Source organism: Neodiprion lecontei, chromosome 1 (assembly GCF_021901455.1).
Source record: "Neodiprion lecontei isolate iyNeoLeco1 chromosome 1, iyNeoLeco1.1, whole genome shotgun sequence".
NCBI lineage: Eukaryota > Metazoa > Arthropoda > Insecta > Hymenoptera > Diprionidae > Neodiprion > Neodiprion lecontei.
The window spans coordinates 34950978-34971281 of NC_060260.1; the positions used below are offsets into that span (position 1 = coordinate 34950978).

At 49.4% G+C, this 20304-nt stretch overlaps 1 protein-coding gene across 2 annotated transcripts in view; it reads right to left on the bottom strand.

The window, feature by feature from the left end:
- LOC107223307 (histone-lysine N-methyltransferase MECOM-like) overlaps window positions 1-12406 on the bottom strand; it is a 32666-nt gene extending 20260 nt beyond the window's left edge. For both annotated transcript variants that reach the window (XM_046729923.1, XM_015662950.2), the window contains exons 1-3: window positions 11908-12406; window positions 7836-8204; window positions 7553-7755 (exon numbers count right to left, since the gene is read on the bottom strand). In XM_046729923.1, coding sequence (XP_046585879.1) covers window positions 7553-7755; window positions 7836-8204; window positions 11908-11962 — 627 coding nt within the window. In that variant the 5' untranslated portion in view covers window positions 11963-12406. The remainder of the gene's footprint in view (window positions 1-7552; window positions 7756-7835; window positions 8205-11907) is intronic.
- Window positions 12407-20304: the final 7898 nt, after the last annotated feature.

Below are 20304 nucleotides of genomic sequence, written 5' to 3' on the forward strand. Positions count from 1 at the left end.
CTTTGTAGCCTCACACCCCGGACAATAAACCGATGTACTGTATTCGGGGAGAGGACCCAAAGGCAGTTAGGGACTGTCCGACTTAAGGTCTTCTTTCGAACCAACCTGGTGCGAACAAACGGAGTAGCGCCTCAAAGGTTACGGTAATCACCAACGTTCCCGCTCACGCAGCGCATCTTTGTGCATCTGCAGGAGCTGGACACGCGGACGGCGATTTTAATCTCGCTCTCGCCTGGCTCAGCTCAAGCTTTCAATAATTTTCGGATATTGCGGGATGTGCGAAGGAGCGGAAGCTGCGAGGATCGAGAGATCCGAAATTCGGGAAGAAGAACGTGAGAGTGATTGCTGCTCGTCGATCGTTTCGGATCTGTTAGTTTAAGCTCGTCACTGAAGAGAAGCGAAATGCTCTACAAGCGCATTGCTATAGCAAGCGCAGGAATATGCGAAAATCAGGTTTGTACTCTTCTTCTCAGTTTGTTGCAAAGAAAGACCTAGCGTATGTAAACACAAAAAAAAAAAAAAAAAATTGTCGAAACGTCTCGTTGATTACATTAAATGCGGCTTCGATTAACGACTCAGTCAATTCATTGTTGAATCAAATGACGTTTCCTCCGCTATGTTTGGTGAATTTGTCGAATTCTTTTTTCGCGTGTATAATATCATCGCACAACACCGCATAAGAATCGTATTTCGTTCAGCGCGTAGTCGTTGTCTTCGGTAATGCGTCAGTTTCGCAAGGCTGGGAGTGGAGGATTATACGAGAGACGGGGTTAAATGTCGTTAGCTCAGCGTCAGAGGTCGAGTGGCGGACCCGGAAGGGAACGGTGGGATCAGAAAAGTTATGAATAAGCGATCGATGGAGATGATAACCCGGCGATGGTTAACGCAAAAACGCTTTTAGCGTCACAGCGGTCGCTCGGGGTCGGCGTTGATCGTTGACGGGGGTGGCGGCGATGCCCTCGGCTCACCAACACCTCGAAATTCACTTCGACGCGCAATCCGCGCGATAGTCAGAATTAAGCGCAGACAAGTCTGACTGCCCTGGCGTCGATAAATTTCTTGGAAATTAATTAAGGAATAATTAAACCCGGCGGGTTGTCAGACAATCGAGCACCGGGTCAGGTCTCGGTGATTCAGTCACCTTGCCGGTCTACGAAGCGGGAGCGACGACGGAGGAGATTAAGGAAAGATGACGCCAAACTTGAATGTGCCGAGTAACTCGAACTCTCCGGCGAACGGCGAGGAGTCGACTCGTAAACAGCCCGTAATTTAGGGGATGATAATTGAGTATTGAGTGAGCGCGCAGCCCGACGCCTCTCGGCTCCGCTAATATTTTCCAATTAAACGAAATTGCCCGCGCCAAAATTGAGCCGAGACTCGCTTTACGTACAATGCGAGATCCTGGGCACGCAGCCGGCTGTACTGCGGGTCCGTACTTGACCCAGTTGACTCGGAGTTTCGGGGACCGAGAGCGTAATGACACGAAGTGATGGACGGCGGTGCCCTCTGACCCGTGTCTAACGCGCAGCAGATGCCACCCACCGACCCCCTCGATAGCCGGCGATCCGCAGGGCTTCCCTCGATGAAGAGCAGCTACCCTCCTTTCTATCTGACGGTATAAATTATGGCCAAGGCGCGTCAGCCGCAGCTTCTTATGATCGATCATTAGACGCTTATTTGCCAGAAAATTTTGCTAAAATTGTTTTTCCGGACCGTTCGCCTGGACGCAACTCGACTGACGGGGATGTTTTTGACGTGATGTTGACCCGCTCGGCTCGCGTGATCTATCCGTATACGGAGCCGGGCTACCTGCCGAGTAGCGTCGTTAATGCTCTTCGGAACAATAAACTGGAACAATTTTCTCCACCGTACAGAACAAACCATCGGAGTGCCTTCCGGCGATTCCCCGGGACCGGTACTCCTCCTTGCATATACAGGGCGATAGCCCAGAACACACAGCACGGTGCGGGGGCGCCCTTAGTCCTGCGGTGCGTGTGTACCTACGTACCTGCCTCGGGTTCGGGTAATGCCTTCCACTCGGACCGACGTGCCAGATTAGCTCGGGCATTGTGCCACGGGACTCGGCAACTCACCTTCCAACAAGAGCCCGTTCCTCTCCACCCCGCAATCTGTCAACGCCGCTCAGGGAGAGAGCGATCAATTGACCTAAGTATCCCACACTCAATGGAGCCACCTCGTCTGGTCGCTCGTCTTGGACTGTCTGTGACGATATGGAAAGAAGAGGGTTACGTGTTTCATTCAAACCCAATCGTATTCTTGAAAAATATCTCGACCGATACTCCGTGTGGTACGATCGTCACGATTCAGCCGTCACATTCGCTTTGCAATCTAATTCATCGATCTATTCGAAATACATTTGCACCGGATCGAAGAAGGATCGGTTTTTTTTCTGTCTTCTGGCATTCACGTTCAGCAGGCATTCCACAATTGCATTTAGCCACTTTACACCGCGATATATCATCCCAAATATTGCGGTTCGATAAAAGGCGTCCTGATAATAATAGACAACTTATGTTGAAATCAAATTTGGGACTACTGATATTCGTTGTCACTGGTAAGTATTTAGTTTTAAGAATTTTCGATGATTAAGAACTGAAGTCTAACATACGAAGGCCTGATCAATCAAAGGTATCGCATTTTGTGGCGGTGCTTCGACAATGACACTACGTTGTTGATACCCTCGGTGTCAACGAGGAATACGGAGCTGTTGGCAGAGTTCAAATTGCTTGAAATAGATGGAAGGGAGAGAGAGAGAGAGAGAGAGAGAGAGGGAGAGAGAGAGCGAGGGAGAGGGAGATCAAAGGCAGAGCGAAGGAGAATTGTTTCCCGTAAATTATAACCGAGGCACTTGGCCGACTTCTCGTTATGAGTTGTGAAACAAGTTCAATTAAGTAGCTGGCGAGAAGCGTCGCGAACGGCTTCCTCCATCTCCGTTCGGGATTGTGAAGAGAAATCCTTAGGGAAGGAGTCTGGTCGCCCCCGCGATTCGTCGATTGGTTTGAACCGACGGGGTCAGCCCGGATGAACCGGGTAACACGTGTCTCTTACGACCATCCCTGCCGGAAAATTTACGAACCCTTCGATTTGTCACGCGGCCCCGCTTCGCGCGAGTTATTAAGAAAGGATTCCCCCGGTCGTTTGGGGAGCCTGCAGCGCGAACGAGAGTATACATACAGATCGGACGAGGCGAGCGAGGCTGCTCTTGGATCGAATCGGTAACGAGGCGAGAGACACACGCGCGAACTGATGTAAGTGGAAGGGGTGAGAAAAGGCGAGCAACCCTGCAGCAGCAGCAGCGGCTACCTTGCGCCGGGTGTATAAGGCGCTCGATTTAAATGTCAAAATATGAACCCTTGCCGGCATTATTATATGAGCAGTAAGGAAGGTATCATATCTGTATTAACATACTAGAAAGGATACGCGCTGAACGCGAAAGTCTCAATCAAGGAAGCCGGTCTCGAAAGGGGCCAACAGTCGTAAGCACGTGTAACGTATGCACGTATCGCAGGTCCAAGGTGGTGGTGCAACGTGTAGCGTTTTGTCGGAGCTCCTGCACCGCGACCCCTGGGGCGATGGTCGGTTGTCACTCTTTATTTGGTACCGTTTTTTGTTTCACATTTTTTGCCGGGTCGCGCCGCAGGTTCCGTGACCGACCTCGCGGTTCCCGTTCCCCCGTTCCTCGAGGTCGTCCTGGCTTGACCACCGTCCGTCGGAGATGACCGTCGGCCGAGACCCTCGGCGACAAAGGTTGCCCGGTTGTCACGGAAAGGTGACGAGCCGACAATGAAGATCCCCGCGGGTTTGATTGTCACTTGTTTCCTGCCGATTCTCGCCGATCCGAAATTTGAATATGGAACTTTCTCACTACCCGCGTCTTCCTCGCAGGTATGTTGGTACATAATAATGATCGGCGCAAGGTCCGCGGTTCAACGCGTAACTCGATATACGTACGCCTTGAGAACCTCGCAGGCGTTAATTCGCAGCCCGGGCATAATGTGATCGATTTGTCCCTCTGCGGCAGCGGCAGGCGTGTCCTTTGATTGGCAACAAAACCGGCATCGACTGCCAATCACTCGCAACGCGACTCGGATTCAAAATTGTCCGAGACTTCCGGGGCGGTGAAACGCCCCAACGACTGGACAATGTCCAGGGCTCCTTATTGTCTAATTTTTCCCAATTTACGAGCGCCAACGCGTCTTTCAGACCTCGTCAGAAACGCGTCAGTCCGTCGCGTCGACCCTGCGCACGGTATCCGCTTTGTGTCGATTCGCACGTCGCGACGCTGCACTTTTCCGTCTACCCAATTCGTCATCCACACTCGCACGTTAAATTCCCCGCAGTCTTCCGCACGATTTGACAAAAAAATAGACGCGTGTGGCTTATGAAAAACAACCACGCTCTCCACCTCGAATCACGGCAAAAGACTCCGGCAGCTCCCTTCGGTCAGGGATTAGTGACGCGGAAGAAACTGCGGCTGGCCAATATGTCAGAGCTGGCTTTTCAAGCTCCCACGAATCCTGTACTAGAATACTCTAATAGAATCCGCTGCACGAATTGAGCTTTGCAAGCTGCACAGGTTATTATATAGAATCTAGCGATGATACGGCAAGCTCGCAATCGCGATTTACGTATGAAAATCACGGACGAATACTTGATTTGCGAAACAAACGTCCGAAGAACAATCGCGACTTTGCCTGTCCGCGTTACATTTCGTGGACGTACGGGTCATTTTCGACAGGTCACACTCGGCGTTAATTATGCTTTGATTTTCTTCTCCGCCAAATTGAGCACCGTCTGATGTACGCGAGGGGATGGTAAATTCATACTCGAACGGCTAAGCGGAAGATTGGCTTAGTTGCCGTAGTGGCACACCGCACACCCTGATTACGCGTCACTGCGCTAAACATCTCCGTAAAAGTGGATAACCCCCTCTGCTGGTTCACCGTTTTTTCACTCTTCTCTCTCTCTCTCTCTCTCTCTCTCTCTCTCGCTTTCGCTACTCTCGCCTTTTCTGATTTTCGAGAGTGGTCGAGGTACGGCTCACTCACCCTCTAAAGCAACCCCAAAACGATCGCTCGACGCGCAGGTAGGGTGATACCTCTGTAATACAACCAGAACCCACGAAACACAATGGCCTCATCGCGCGGATCTACCGGCTAGAAGGTTTCTTCTCTCTTTTTTTTTTTTCATACGGAATTTTTTTCCTTCCCGCCTATGATTTGGGTTAGCTGTATGAATAAACATGGCAAAAATTTAACAGGGGTGAATTTACCGGATCGATCAAAATTTTTATTGGGGCGATATACGTTCGTTCCTCCGTTTTCGAATTTTTTCTACTCTTTCAATTTCTCTTTTTCACCTTCTTCATCCCTTTTTCATTCAATTCATCTCGAGAGCTTACGGGGCTTCGAGTATATACGTATTTCTTTCCACGAATCTGAGAAAAGGATTAAAGTGCCTGTACAGGCACGCAACCCATATCTGTATCCGGAGATCGGGGTGCGGCGAGACAAACACCGTGATGTTATTCTTGACAGTATTTGGGAAAATCGGTTGCGTGAGAATCCGTGGAGTGCAGCAGCCGACGGTGAATTTCCGCAGCTCCGCGTTCACCCGCCATCCTGCAACAGCGTGGTTGACGGATCGGGTGACGACGGAACGAAGGGGTAGCTCGGCAATTCGGTAGTTGGATTTAATCGATCTCGTTAATCGCCGGTCGACAGTTGGCCGGACTACCGTCAGCTTTTTGTATCCGCGAGACGGATGGCGTCATTTACATTTTGTCACCGCGCCGTGCGCCCCTTCGACTATCATATCTATCACCCCCGCAGCGCAGCGCGAACCGAGGATTGACCACCGGCTCTGAGCCGATTCTCAGTATTCTGGAATCAGTTCCGAGACCGACGACTCCTCTCTTTTTCAACCAGACAGGAACCCCGAAGTTACTTAGGATAAGAAAGCTGTCACGTCTCGCATCGGCGCGTACATGCGTACAACGGTCGCACTTTGTACGTAACGCGTAATGAATCGTACGCGTACACTTCGCGATAACTAACGTCAAACGAAAGAAGCCAAAGACGTTACGAAATCAACCGAACTCTGCGTCAAACGGTTCAACCGATGAAATGACAGTTTTTCCGGAAACCACTTTTCCAGGGGATCGTCGGACTGCGCGCTTCTGTATAGGCCAGCTTCTGAACTGCGGTCCAACCGACGTGTTCGCTTTGCATCGCTCATTACATACGACTTTAGGAATCGCCTGGAACGTCAAGGTTACTACAATAGATGCCTGCGGTTACGCGATACCCGCAAGAGGAGAAAAATGTGGCTGCATCTATGTCGCACGTGAAGCGTTACGAGGCGTGCGGAATGAGAACGGTTAGAGTAAGAACGTAGATGCGGGAAACCGCAGGCGGAATAAAAAAAATATACGCAATCTCACTAACGTCATCCTTACCGTACATTTCACTATTAACCAATTGACGTTTTCAATGATGCGTAAAGCGATGAAACAGTATTCAATCACGTCAAAATATTATACCAGCTACTACTCGAAATACGGATCAACGATAATCGCTAACGCTATCGCACTTGAGGAAAAGTCTGAGACTTTTATCAACTTGCAAAAAAAGAGATATTTCTCTACATATTTCAGTACCTGTACACATATACATATTATAAGAAAGGAACGCATTAGCCGATTCGAAAGGACAGATCGATTCCATCTTTTCTGAAAAGAGGAGAATAAAATGTCCGAGTAAGACGTCAACGTTTTTTTGTCACGGACAACAGCAACGGATGATTTCCTTACGAAGATACGAGGGCAGAAACGGACGCACGCACTCACAGAGCGTTGCAGATGCCGATGGGAAGTTGCGGATCGCACATATACCGCGGTGACTGCAGTCCTGGCGATTTTCAATGCCGACATTAAACCTATCTTCCATAGGAATCGCCGAGGTAAGAAAGGCACATCGAAGACCGGGCGAGGGTATAAGCGACAATTGACAGATCCGTCAGTATAGATGACACCTCGAACCGACCAGGTGGTTCGGCGTCATTCGTACCGCTGCGTCGCGGCGACGACTCTGTCGTCGGCATCTGTCGGATAATGCCGGTGGATTATAACAGTAGGACACGGACCCGAGTCTCCCGACATACAGCCGGGGACATATTCCCGGGGAATCTCAACTATAAACAGATCGATCATCTTTCAAAACGGTTCGATGCATCCCACTGAGATGATATCTGTCCCTCCTCACTGTCGTATAGTTAAGTCCAAAGATATAGGTACGTATATTCGCGTGTGAATTGTTCAAGTCTCGTTCGAATATCTCTCAAGATTCCTGCTGAACCATATACCCGTAAAATTGTCAATTTTGAAGTCGCGATCGCGGATACGAGTTGCTTTTCGCAGGGAAAGCGTCTCGTTCGGGTGCAGACTCGGCTCGTACAAGACACCGTAGACCTTGAACTTTTTTCGCCGACATTCCGCAGTCACGAACGATAATAATCGCACTCTCTCACTTACCTCCCAGGCGTAGTGCGGATTCGCGGGTTCGTGGGCCCACCTCCCAATGAAGGGCCCGAACTTGCTCCCCCTGGCGATGTCTCTGCGCGCCCTCACCTGGGATCCGCTGACCGAGGACCGGCCGACCTCGACTTCGGGCACGGGGGAGACCCACTCTCTCAAGGGTATTTCCTTGGGCCCACGGGTTTCCGGCTTGATATCACCTGCAGAGCGGCGAGATAAGATAAGGAAGTTGCCGAGAGTCTCCCTGACGTTTCGAAAAGGAAGTCGCAGGTATACTCACGATACTCGCGGTATTCGCCGGGAAAGGATGCAACGCTCCGTGGAAAATCCTTTCGTTCGTTTTCCTCGTAACTCCAGGATTTGAGCTCGTCTTCCCTGAGCATCGGCTGGGACTGCTTGTCGAAGGGGGGCCGTTCCATCGCCGCCGGATTGTTGTACTCCTGCTGAAAGGCGGGTCTGGCCTGAGGATACTCCTGGGGAACGTTGTGGGCGCTGGTGGCGTGGCGCGGATTTTGTAAATCTCGATAATCGGGGCTGCCGCTGGGTCGTCCCGAGTTCTCCTCGAGATCCGTGTCCTCGCCACCCCCGCCTCCGCCTCCACCTCCGCCTCCGCCGACGACCCCGGCCGTGTCGCCCTCGTCGCTGCTTCCTGAAACGGGGAAAAAAAGGTATAGTCTGCGGACCGTAACCTTGAGCCTCGCACGTTTTTCCCACAGTCCGAATTATCATCGGCACGACTGTACAATCTACGCGCGGGACCCGGATCCTAGACACACATCGCGAGGAGCCGCGTTACCGGAGTCCTGGGTAGCGGCGAAGCGGCGGGTCTGCGAGCGAGATATCTCGCGACACCCGAACCTCGAGCAGCGAAGAGTGTTTGGAACGATAAGATTTTATTTAAGTATTTTTATTGGCCGTGCAGGCTCGACCTCGGCGGCGGTTTTGATGCTGCGGTGGTCCCGCCGCGCGTCTTGTCTTCAATGGGATTCACTGCTACGACTACTCCGCAGACTCGAGTGGTCTCCGCGGCACCGCCGGCTTGACGGCTGAAACGTGCGTAGGTACGGATTTGTTTGTGTAAGGCAAGGCCGGATATGAGACGCGCCGTTTAATACGGAACTTATCGCCGAATTGAGAGATATCCGTGCCGTATCTTTTTATCTCGAACAAACTATATTCCGTGTGTCTTCTCTCTTTCTCTCACTCCTTCTCGCTTTCACCCCTCCAGCCCCCTGCACAGTGACACCGTCGACCCCTTACACCCTGAAACCCCTGCCTGCACTCGTCAACTTCGCACGGCTGCAACGGTACATGTGCGTACGCCTACCTACGCACGCAAAGATAAAAACAGACACGGACACGGACGCGCGTATCGCTCGCGAACAAACAGCAGCGTCTATACGGAGATAGAAAACAACCTGTGCAATCGAATCCTAAGCAAACTCTACGCGGGAATTGACAACTAAGCAAATACTTTAGATAATAGACGCGTAAGATATCGAGCCGATTATACGTATATGCGGTGCAAGATAGGAATCGCCCGTTGGTTACCGTAGAGCAGGTGTTCTTCTCATCGTTTACTCGCGTTTCGGGCTGCTTTACATACATAGTGCAGGGTATGACAACTTAACTTTATCGAAACAACACGTACTGTACAATACCGTTTGAAAATCAGAATATTCGAACTCCTTGCACGTCGCAGCAGCTCAGCGGCTGCGGCTTATACGTGACCAATTTCGATTATTGACAAGCGTCTCGATGGTTGACGGGTAGGAATTATAATCCTTATCTCTCCTCGGCGAGGAGCCAAGAAGCCGCGAGGCGTTGATCATGCACGCAGCCGTGCGTACATTATGCATCTACGCTCTAATAAACGTGTTTGCGTTCGCCGATATACGTATAATTGTTTTCGTGACGTCTCAAGGGGCGCCTGCAAGATGACTATTGTCGAACGGTATACGCGTGTGTGTGTGTATATATGTATATATATATATATATATATATATACGAATGCATGAGTACCGTTGTCCCGACACGCCCCTGGGCCCACAGCCCCACGTGACAAAGGGAATCCCCCCTGCCCCTCGCAGACCCTGTCTCAAAATACATCGTTATTAACGGGATGAAAAATCACCCCAAAATCTCAAATTCCAATCGTGATCCATGGCCAATGCGAACAACTGTTTACCCACTCCGTCTGTTATGGCTATAATACAGGCAGCAGCTATGCGTGCATTACCTTCCCTAAACGCCGGAAATATCGCTTCAAATCCGCGTTTCTATCCGACGGCAAGAGGGGCGTCGATTCGTTTCATAACGTGGAATGGGACGAATTTCGAACTGAGATATTTAAACGAGGCGAGAGAAGTGAGAATAATCCGGGGGAGTGGGTTAAGTCGTTATCGATAGTATCCGTATTCGTTCCAGTAAACTCGAGCTAATCCCGTATCCTGAGATGAAACTTACCCCGTCGATAGACTCGGACATACAAACCGCGGGCCGAGTATCGAGATGACGGTGAAGTTGGCTCGGCGCAGCCTCTTCCGTGTGTAGAAAACCGTCCTAATCGTCGGGGCAAACAGATTGTCGGCAGTAGTTTGGCAGGATCAGAGCAGTCGCTGAGCCGGGGGTGAAGATCGTAAAGACGAGAGCTGATCCTTGACGACGCGTCAATCGGCATGCCCCTCGCGCTATCACAACACTTCTGTATAGCTGCTCTCAATATTGTAACAATATTTATAAACCCTCGGGGGTCTTTGACTCCCGGGTGACTCGAGTGCCGTGCTTGCGGCAGTCTGACGCGTACAACGCGGCGAGCCGCACTTGACTCCGTGGCATCGTTTTACGCGCCACCCGCCCGGCAGCAGCAGTCCGCACCTACGCGAGGAGCTACTACTATATAACTACTCCGCTGATTAACTACACGCGGCGCGTAAGTTACTTGCCCTTGGCTCTAGCCATAAGCCGGGTTGAAGAGGCGGGTTGATAGCTTAGCCGATAGGCGCCGAGGGATCGAAATTACTCGAGGAGAAAAAGTTCCGAGCATATACGGCGGGACGCGGCCAAGGTATTCGCCGGATAACCGGAGATTCGCTGCGGAGCTGTCGCGGAAAAGCGCGATCCAACGAGTGTCCGGAGGTCAAGAGTGCGAGTGACGACGGATCGCGGACCTGCCCACCCACTACGTCTCTCCTTTCGAGATTCTGTAAAAGCTGTACCTACCGAGGGAAGGTGGAAATTTTCCTAGCCAGGACATTTCTCCCGCTACCCGATGGAGGGGTGGTGGAGGGGGGGGGGGAAGGAGAGGAGAGGAGAGGGGATATATCGCGACGAGTATCCTGCCCAGCACCACCGCCGAGCCCCGGAAAACCCGTGATAATTAAGTATAATAAATTAGTAGAAAAGGGCGCAGTACTTGACGAAGTAGGCGACGATTGCACCCGTCGCGCGTTTGCTAACACGAGGACGTAAACCGCAGTTTAACCGCATTACAGGACATCCGTCTCGGCGCGATATTGCACAGCCGTAATGGCAACGAGACTTACACCTACTCTGAACCAGTCCCCTGTAGAATTTAATACACTGCTCCCAATTTTATCCTTTGGATCCGCCGATGCAAAACCCGGTTGCGATTGGGTGCGTACCGCGCGTGACGAAAAAAATCCGCATGCGTGGCAGCGTGAATCTCGGACAGCTGATCGTTCGTTTACAACGGGTGACCAGAATCGTGACAATCTTTGGCTCCGCTCACCGCGGAACCGGTCTTCTCGGGAGGAAATTTAAATTCCGCACATTTGAGGCTACTTTGAATCGTATGTTCCATGGAGGAAACTGTTTGATCAGTTCTTTCAGTCTGAAATTTTCCGTTATCGCATTTTGTATATGGAAGAACGAGGTATAATATTGGCAAAAATCCGCTCGGATATAAAAGGACCGCGCGTGATTTACTCGAAAACGACGCAATATCTGAACGATAGGCGTATACCTGCGTATTATAACAATACACGTGATTGTAGATTATACAACAGCGATTACACAATTATCTGGAATGTTAATTAGTTCCGTAAGAACGAAAACAATGTACGAACGTATTACGCCGATCTGGTTTCAAGATTCGGTTTGTTCCGACGCAGGGTGAAAAAAGCCAGAGGCGCGTAATCGGCGTTGAACAAAACACACGTTAATTAAGCGATTATTTCGATAAGCGCTCCAGAAATCGTTTCCGATTTCTTATCCGTTGGTATCCAGGCTTGTACCCAAAGAAAAATAAGAATCACTGGAAAAAGAAAATAAGTAAAAAAATGAAAAGAAGCCGCAACAAATACGGTCGACTTTCATCGCGATCAACTCACCACCGCTCGATGCTTTGTAGTCAACCATTGGCGAGCCGGAGCCGAGACCCTTCATGAAAAATATCGGATGAACCCGAGGTGTCACAAAAGTCACAAAACGTCAACACATCTCACTGGCGAAAACAATTCTCGATCCAACGCGGCGTGACTCGTAATTGATTAGTTGAAAAAAACGTTCGGCAGTATCACAACAACAGGTATTCACAAACTTTCTTTCTCTCTCTCTCTCTCATTCTCTCTCTCACTCTCATTCTCTCTCTCACCCTCACCCTCACTCTCACTCTCAATCTCTCTCTCTCTCTCTCTCTCTCTCTCTCGCTCTCCGGAAATATTGAAACAAGCCGGAATAATTGACCGCGGTCACTGCGGTGGCGAGTATCCAATATCGAGGAACTCGCGATTCCCCGGGGGGTGGTTTTTACACAGCTGTGCGGAGTTGTCGCTGCGTAGAGGCGACGAGCGCGCAGAGCCGTCCGTCCCTCTGCACGTGCTATGCGAGCTGTGCCGTGTCGGCCGGCTCTTACGAGACTAGAGATCCGAAATCTGTTGAGAAGAGGATGGCACGGTTCCTGGGGGAGCCCGGACAATTCCTGGGAGTGGCGAGCCGTCGGTCTCGGCTCTGGTTGGCCCACGGGCGGAGCCACCCCTATCGCTCTGCCCCCACCACCGCCGCAGCATCCCCTGTCACCGAGCGAGACGGACGCCTCGTGGCTGGACCACGTACGTATCTCGGCGGCTGCGAGGCGAAGGAGACGGAGAACGCGAGGCAACCCGGGACGCGCGCCGACGAAGGACGAGGAGACCTCAGGACCGGAACAATCGATGCCCGCCTGCCACCTTATTGCGCACTCCTACACCCGGATACTGATACCAATATCCTCTCATTCGCCACGACCCACGACTTCGATACGCGACGCGAACTTTATACGATAGGCGTACGGCACGTGGAAAATTATCGTTACGCAACCTTTCGTAGCGTCCCACTATTTTTTTCTTACTCAATTCGTATCGTCGTTGCGTGATTATTTAACCGAAACACAGGAGCGTCGGTTTTCTCCGCACATTGATTAATTTCATTCGTCTCTTCTCGTCCTTTGTTTAAACCACAGTTGGTGGCAACTCTATCTTTAACCGTATGTATCGATGATCGTTTGATACAAATATGGCGCGACAGCTGTCACAGATTTACCTAATTCGTTTGGAGAAAATCTTTTTATTTTAGACAAATTGACTTTGATTTTATCAGCGAAACATAACTTTTTGATAGCGAAAGGAGGAGATAAACTTTTTCTAATGGGTTTACGTACAGCTGAAATTTAATTACTTCTCTATAGTATTTTGATTTTCTGGGTCTACCTGCAACGTGAATTTTGATGAAAAATGAATAAACTAACTAACAACGAATTTCGGGACAGCTGACGCATGGATCTGTTGTGACACTATTGTTTTATACGTTTAAATTTTCACTATAATTAATTCACCTTGCATACCGAACGCTTTGAATTCTGAAACTAAACTAATCACAACTTAATGAAAATTACACCGTGACTCCATTATCACAGATATATACGTATTTATGTGAAATCGTAATTTATAATGAAACTAATTTTCAGTTTGAAAATTATTCCCGCATATAGAAATTTTGAATAGTCCCGAGAGGGTGATTATTCACTCTCGAACAAGCGAAATAATGAACGAATCGTAATAATATCCACCATTTTATTATATTTCTCTTCTTCATTTTTTTTTTTTTTCCCCACTGTGTGAAACGGTCGACGGTTAGATTATATCACAAAAACAGGAAACTGCAAACTGCGCCGCTTTGTCTTAATTGGGTACAATTTTTTACGGTCTCTTTAATGCGGGTAATATAAATGATTGCAGTTACTCAAAATTAGATAAATACATCTGACAGAAATTGTAAATGAAATCTTAAAGTAGATTTTATATTTTTTCAATTCTCTCACTTCACATGAATAAAATTCGAGTAACGTAAACCAGATTTGATTTTAATACTCTCAGAAAACGATTTCGATCTTTAACGAGAATTTCATGTAACGATTTTTAGTTCATCTAATAAATATTCTGCGAATTAGGCGCCGTATCAACGTTGCGATTTGAAAATCATCCACGACGCTTCGTTCGCTCCGCGACAAGACGTTACCAGCGGTCGTTGACCAATGGCGAATGCTTACAGGTCGGATCCAACGACTGCGATCACGAATTTTTTTCTTCGCCTTTTCTTTGCCAGAGCGAACCCTAGGCTCGATTGAAAAGTGGCTTTTCAATATTATTAAAGAGGGGTGCCCCCGTCAAGTCACGGTCAGTACAGCCAAGGAGGCAATCAGGAATTCGACTGTTTGCCTTCGGCGGCCTTCCTGGCCCCGGCTTTTGACGCGACCCAACCGACGACCCCCACTCGACGTAAACCCTGACACGGGACGCGTATTCCTCCGTCAACCACTTCGCGGACAAAATTTTTTGACGTCTTGCGGTTGGACGTCCGTTCGGCGCTTCGATTTCCAGGATCGGACGTCAACGTCTCGTTTACATCCATTCTTGAGTCGAATATGCGCGTGAGAAGAAATCGTTTAAAAAAATTACAGAAAAAATCGGATTTCAAGATTTTTTAACCAAGTTTTGAAAAGGCGCTCGTAGCCAGAAGTGGAAGAAAAAAAATTCTGTGCAAAATGATAACCTTACTTCGTTAGTAAGAGAGGAGAAAAAAAAATTTCAACGGTCACAGAATTACGGGGGTTTGACACGCAGCGCGGATTTTGGACACACGTTCTTTCGCATTTTGAAATACGAGCCGGTGACTTATGTAATGCTCATATTGCGTGGTGTGGAAAAAAAAAAAAAAAACAAAAAGAAAAAAGAAATCATCGTGGAAAGTATGAAACTCGTCGCCGATTCTCGAGGCGCGTGCACGGAGAAAACAATGTTGAAAAATGCCGAAGGAGGAGGAGAAGGGAAACCTCAAACAAATCTTCATTTCAGTTTGCGAAACGAGCTCATAACTGCGGGGCACGCACAGCACCAAGTGTATTTCCAACGTGCGGAGGACATGTGTCGCGTAGTTATATCGTTCTTTATGACCCAGTGCAGCTCGCTCGCTCCTTCTTTTTCCGTTGGAGCGTTACCTTCTATCCTTCTTTATTTATTTCTTTCTCCTCTTGCAGCCACCACCACCCGCGGCAACGCCAACCCCTGCCTACGATATGCCGTATAATATTTTCCTCCTGATTTATACCGTAGCGTAAAAACATCCTAATATCACGAGCAGCCACCCGCTCAATACCGTAATATGGGTAGGCACCTGCGTTCCGTGTCCTAGACGATATCTTTGTGTGTCGAGGCTACCGTGTTCAAATATCGCCATGGAGCCGGGCGATTGTGGTTCGGTACAGCAAAAGGGAGAGGCGACGAAAGCCGAAGATTCGATACTTCCAGCTATTGAAATTCCCTGTTTGACACATCTTTTTTCACTTCTTTAACGTACTCCTACTTGGCACGAAGTGTATTGTCATTATCTTACGAAAAATATACTTCCAATGAATTTTCTTAGATGCATAAGTGAACAAAATACTACTAGACAAATATAACTAGACAACGGGGAGAAATCGCTTCACCGTCCGTGCCAGATTTTGATGATTTTCATTTACGCCGGGTGTTTGAAGTATACTGGAAGCTGTGGGTGCGCGGATGGTATCAAAGGGTTATCAGATCGAAGCGTGAGACCGCCCGGGCCGAGAGCGTGACTTTTGACACTTCGGAGTGACGACGAAGCTGCACTAGATGGAACGTAAGTGTGTCGGGTCGAAGGGTGGAGGCGAGGTGTGCATCGGTGGGAAGAAGGGGCGAGAAGCTATTAAACTGACAGAAACACTTGCCACCCCCGCACGGGTCGTGTTCCCTCGGCAAGGCCGAAGCCCTTCCTTCCTCCCTTTCTCCCTCCCGTCCTCATCTCCGCTGCAACACGTTTATTAATATCTGTACACACAAGGGTAGATACGGTAACGTGATGTCGATTTTTTTTTTCTTCCTCTTTTTTTTTGTCGTTTTTCCTCTTGTCCCCCGTCCCAAATTATCTCCTCTTTACAAGATCGTCGCTGCAGCTGTGAAGCAATTTTAAAGGACCTGCGATTGACGCGCGGGTCAAAGGATATATTCCCGAACAGATAAAGCGACCGAATATTTGCGGAGGCCGCGGTGAATGCTGGTTCAAAAAATCCCCCCCACCCCGATCTTTCGTATCAAACATTAATTTTCAGCACACAAAACGTCACGCACAACGACAACGCATACCGCAGACTAGCGAGCAAGGATCAGATACAGGCTCTGCCGAGTGGGGTAAAAGCATTTTTCTCAATTCAAAAAGGATGGCCAATTGGTAGAAGCGCGGATCCGATCAAGTGGGGCTGGCGGGATGAAGATGTCGTTGAAAATCGCTTGAGATCGATGCAGACAATCTGCGGGTACCTGTGAACGGGTCTCTCGAGTACCTTCGGGGGGTAAAAGAGTTGGTGAAAAATCGTTTGGGTGCAGGTGAAGCGCAGGTCGAAATGTCCCAATAATAAAATACTCGTGACGGATATGAATTCGTGATCGAGATGACGACGACGACGATGATGCAGAGAACGCGTTTTATCCACGCAGCGAGATCTCAAGATTCGAAGTCGCGCGATGCGGACAACCCAATCGACCGTTAACCGTTCTCAAAGGCAAGTGGGCACCACCGCGTCGTTCCAGACCTTATACCATAGGAATGCTTGGCGTAGCTCCGAGGAGGAAAGAGAGAAGGAGAAAGAGAGAAAGAAAAGCGAACGAAAAAAATCCTCTCTCGAAGTCACCAAACAATCATCTCTCGCCCTGCGCGGCGCTGTACCAAATCTCGATTCAGTGGCTCCTTGATCTGCAGACCCGAGGCGCGATTGTTCGCCGCACAGACAAAGAGAGACATTCATATCAACGAATGTGCCCCCAACCCCTCTTCGCGCTCCTTGCTCCTCGCTTCTTCGGCGCGCATTGCGTGTTTCTAAGCAGATGACTGCGTGTAACGGACGCGCAGGAGAAGCGGGAGAAGTCTATAATTTGTCGAGTCGAGTTGCTTTATAGTCTAGTGCCTTTAAAGCGTTGCTAATGCGTTCGAGGGGGGCGGGGATGCGGAACCCCCGCCTGGTGCAACTCGAGACGGAATTGTCGGGCGCCGCGTGCGCCGTGCTCTCATTGTCCGGCCACCGAGCCACCGGAAGTCACCGGAAGGTGAAGACGTAACGGAAGACTCGGAGGCAGGCCGCCCCTCGAGAATCGATCGCGCAGCCTCCCGGCCAGCTCCTGATTCTCTCCGTAATAACCCGGGCGGGGTATAATGGGACAATGCGCTTGTCTGTAAATACGATTCACTCCGTCAGACCGAGGCGCCTTCTGGCTTCGTTAATTTTTCCCCCATCGCCTATGATCCTCGCTTCCGGCAATCGCTTCGGGATGTTTATATCTTTCGAATAATCTAGCTGTGTTCCCGTGTATTTTATCTATTTTTATTTTTTTCTTATGGATCTCAACGCCTTATCTATCCCTCGTAATTCTCGACCGGGCCGTGATTTACTGCAGCCTAAACATTCGAGCCTTGTACGAGATAGCTGTAGGAAAACGAACGAGATCTCTTTCTCTCTCTCTCTCTCTCTCTCTCCATCTCTGCGAGCGGTTTTCAAACTCCGCATCCTATACCGCCTGACGCCGCGATCACGCGACCTTTTTAGGGGATCTGATCACTCGCCAAAATAAGCAATCGCCAGCCCCGTTAATTGCCTGTCTCATACACGGTGCCTACATTTGCGAAGATGCGAGATTTTCTTCCTCTCCGCGTTGAACGGTACACTATAATAACGTATATAAGAAGGATCTCGAATTCGGAGAATTATATATATGCAGATTGGAGTCAAATCTATGTAGTGTACGTAAGTATGTATAATTATACATCTTCGAAATCGCAAATGAACCTGTCACGCCACGCGTCTCTGTTCGAGGTTACATGTCATCAGAAAAGAATTGCCTGGGTATGTAGATATTTTTTTAGCGTCAGGCGATTCTGCGATCGGCGGTAACTAATCTTCTGACTGAGAAATATTGCACGTCGCGAGATAAGATTATGTATTGTCAGTGGAGGCTGAATATCGAGGCAGAAGCCTGTCAGTCACAGATCCGCGCGACGTTAGCCGAGTAATATTCATATCGGATTTGATATCGAGAACCGGGCGAGGGGAGGAGGTAGGGGGAAAATTTTTCAGAACCGAAAGCGGCTTCGTCTCCCCCGTAACTTACTTCGTATCCCTGATTCATATTTGATGCGCATTTGTTTTGAGTTGGGATCGAAATTGAATCCCTTTGTTTTGAAAGTTGGGCCAGGCTTCTCGAACCGCGTCGCCGAGCTGCATTTCGATTCTCATCAGTTATTTATGGGTTTCATTACTTTTTCGCCAATTCCCGCGTTCTTCTTCCCCGGGGCGGGTGGCGAGCGTGACACTTATCAAAAGTAAATTAGAAACCGAGGCGAACGACGCGAGTCGAACTGCGACGATCCCCAACCAATTACAAGTGAATTATGATTCCTTCGACTCAGCTCGCAGAGTTTGTTACAAGGTGAGAGCTCTCCTCGCGATTTCTCACGCCTTTCGACCCGCGGTAATTTCTCTATTGTCAAAATATTAATCGGAATGTGAAAAATCCAGAGATGGGTTAACCGCAGACAATGCGAAGAAATTGGGGTGCGACGAACCGATCTCATCCCTCTTTCAGATCAAGGGAGAAGAGAAAGGCAAAAGCGGCAGCGCAACAACGGCGCGTAACCCGAAGGAACGAAAAAAAACTTACCCGAGAAGAGGCAAAAATTGAAAACGGAAAAGGGTGAGGCTTTGATTTTTGTCGCGCCGTTGCAGCCCGACTGTCCGTCAATTATCTCAGCTTCTTCCACAATTGCGGATACAACGTCACGCCGTTGGATCGGAGATATTCGATTCCCAGATGCCGGCCCCTGCAGGAACCCTTCGCAGATCGTTCGGCGCTATGCTAAGTTCGATCTTCCATTCCGAATTGAATAGAATCACACTCTATTATTCCCCGGTTTGAATAGCCGGCGTTCCTTCTGTGTCCTCGTGATCGAGCGAGTGATTCCGATATCGCTTCCTTATCTCACTCGAGTTAAACTCGGTGACGATTGTCCGAATGAGGGATGTTACTGCCCGGGCGATGCATGGCGGGCACCGCGTCATCGGCCAGAAAGGGAGGAATAAAAAGAGTGAGAGAGAGAGAGAGAGAGAGAGAGAGGGGGGGCAAATGGAGTCCACGAAATAACCCGGGGATGCCGGCTCGATTCGCTATTTCCATTCGGCCAACGGAGAACGACCTGGATCGCTATCGCGTAAGTGGCTCTCCGGCTTCAAAGTTTAAAGTAAACTTTATCTCGCGGACGCTTCTGGCTCTCGCGAGAAAGAATGAAACGGGGCCGCGATCGTCAGACCGAAACGGTCAGTCTTTTGTTGCTCTTGTTTACTGCGGGGGCGTGCGATCGCAAACGGTTGATTGGATTTCCTTTCCTTATACTAGTTCGATCACCCGCTTCTTCCTTCCCTCCTTCTCACCGTGTGCCACAAGTATAACGATCCTCCTTCCGCGCGCTTCGACGCCGAGAGATAAACTTCGCGATCTTTCGATCGATCTCTTTGCCGGAAGCTTTTATCAGGCTCAACACCTGAGCATTTGTGAAACACACGCGCCATGAGGTGTTAGTTTCTGGTATATCAGCGCCGCACATCTCGTTTAAAAAATAGACGAATCCCCGCTCAAATTTACCCTCGAAATCGTTACAACATCCCGTAATATTCTAAGATACGATAAGACGAATCTGCAACTTTCCTCGGGGATGGGGGGGTAAAAATGTATAATCGGAGCAGACAATTTGTAACTAATTACAACGGCGTGCAACATAGATTACGGCGTGTTGGCCTACGCTCAAAAACATCTGTTCCCCTTCCAAGGTTGGTGCCCGGGCGCCTCGCTTACTAAGGGGTGAACGATGTGCGGCAGGGGTTGTCTTTGAGTTTCGAGCGGCGTCGAAACGGGCGAGAATCGAGGGTCAAGACGACTGATTCGGGATGAGCAGTGCTGCTCGGGACAAACAACTCGGGGCTAAGAGATGATGAAAATGAAATTTAAACACCGGCTGAAAGAGGGGCAGAATGAAATCCGCGAATCTTCACGAAGGTAGCCTTACGTATTAGGTACTTATGTACGAAACGCGATGACGTGACGCCGCAATTAATTGTAAGTCTCGGATTTGCTGCTAACTGGCCAAACGGGGAGCCGCGAATTCGTCTCTGGACCGATTCAACGCCAATG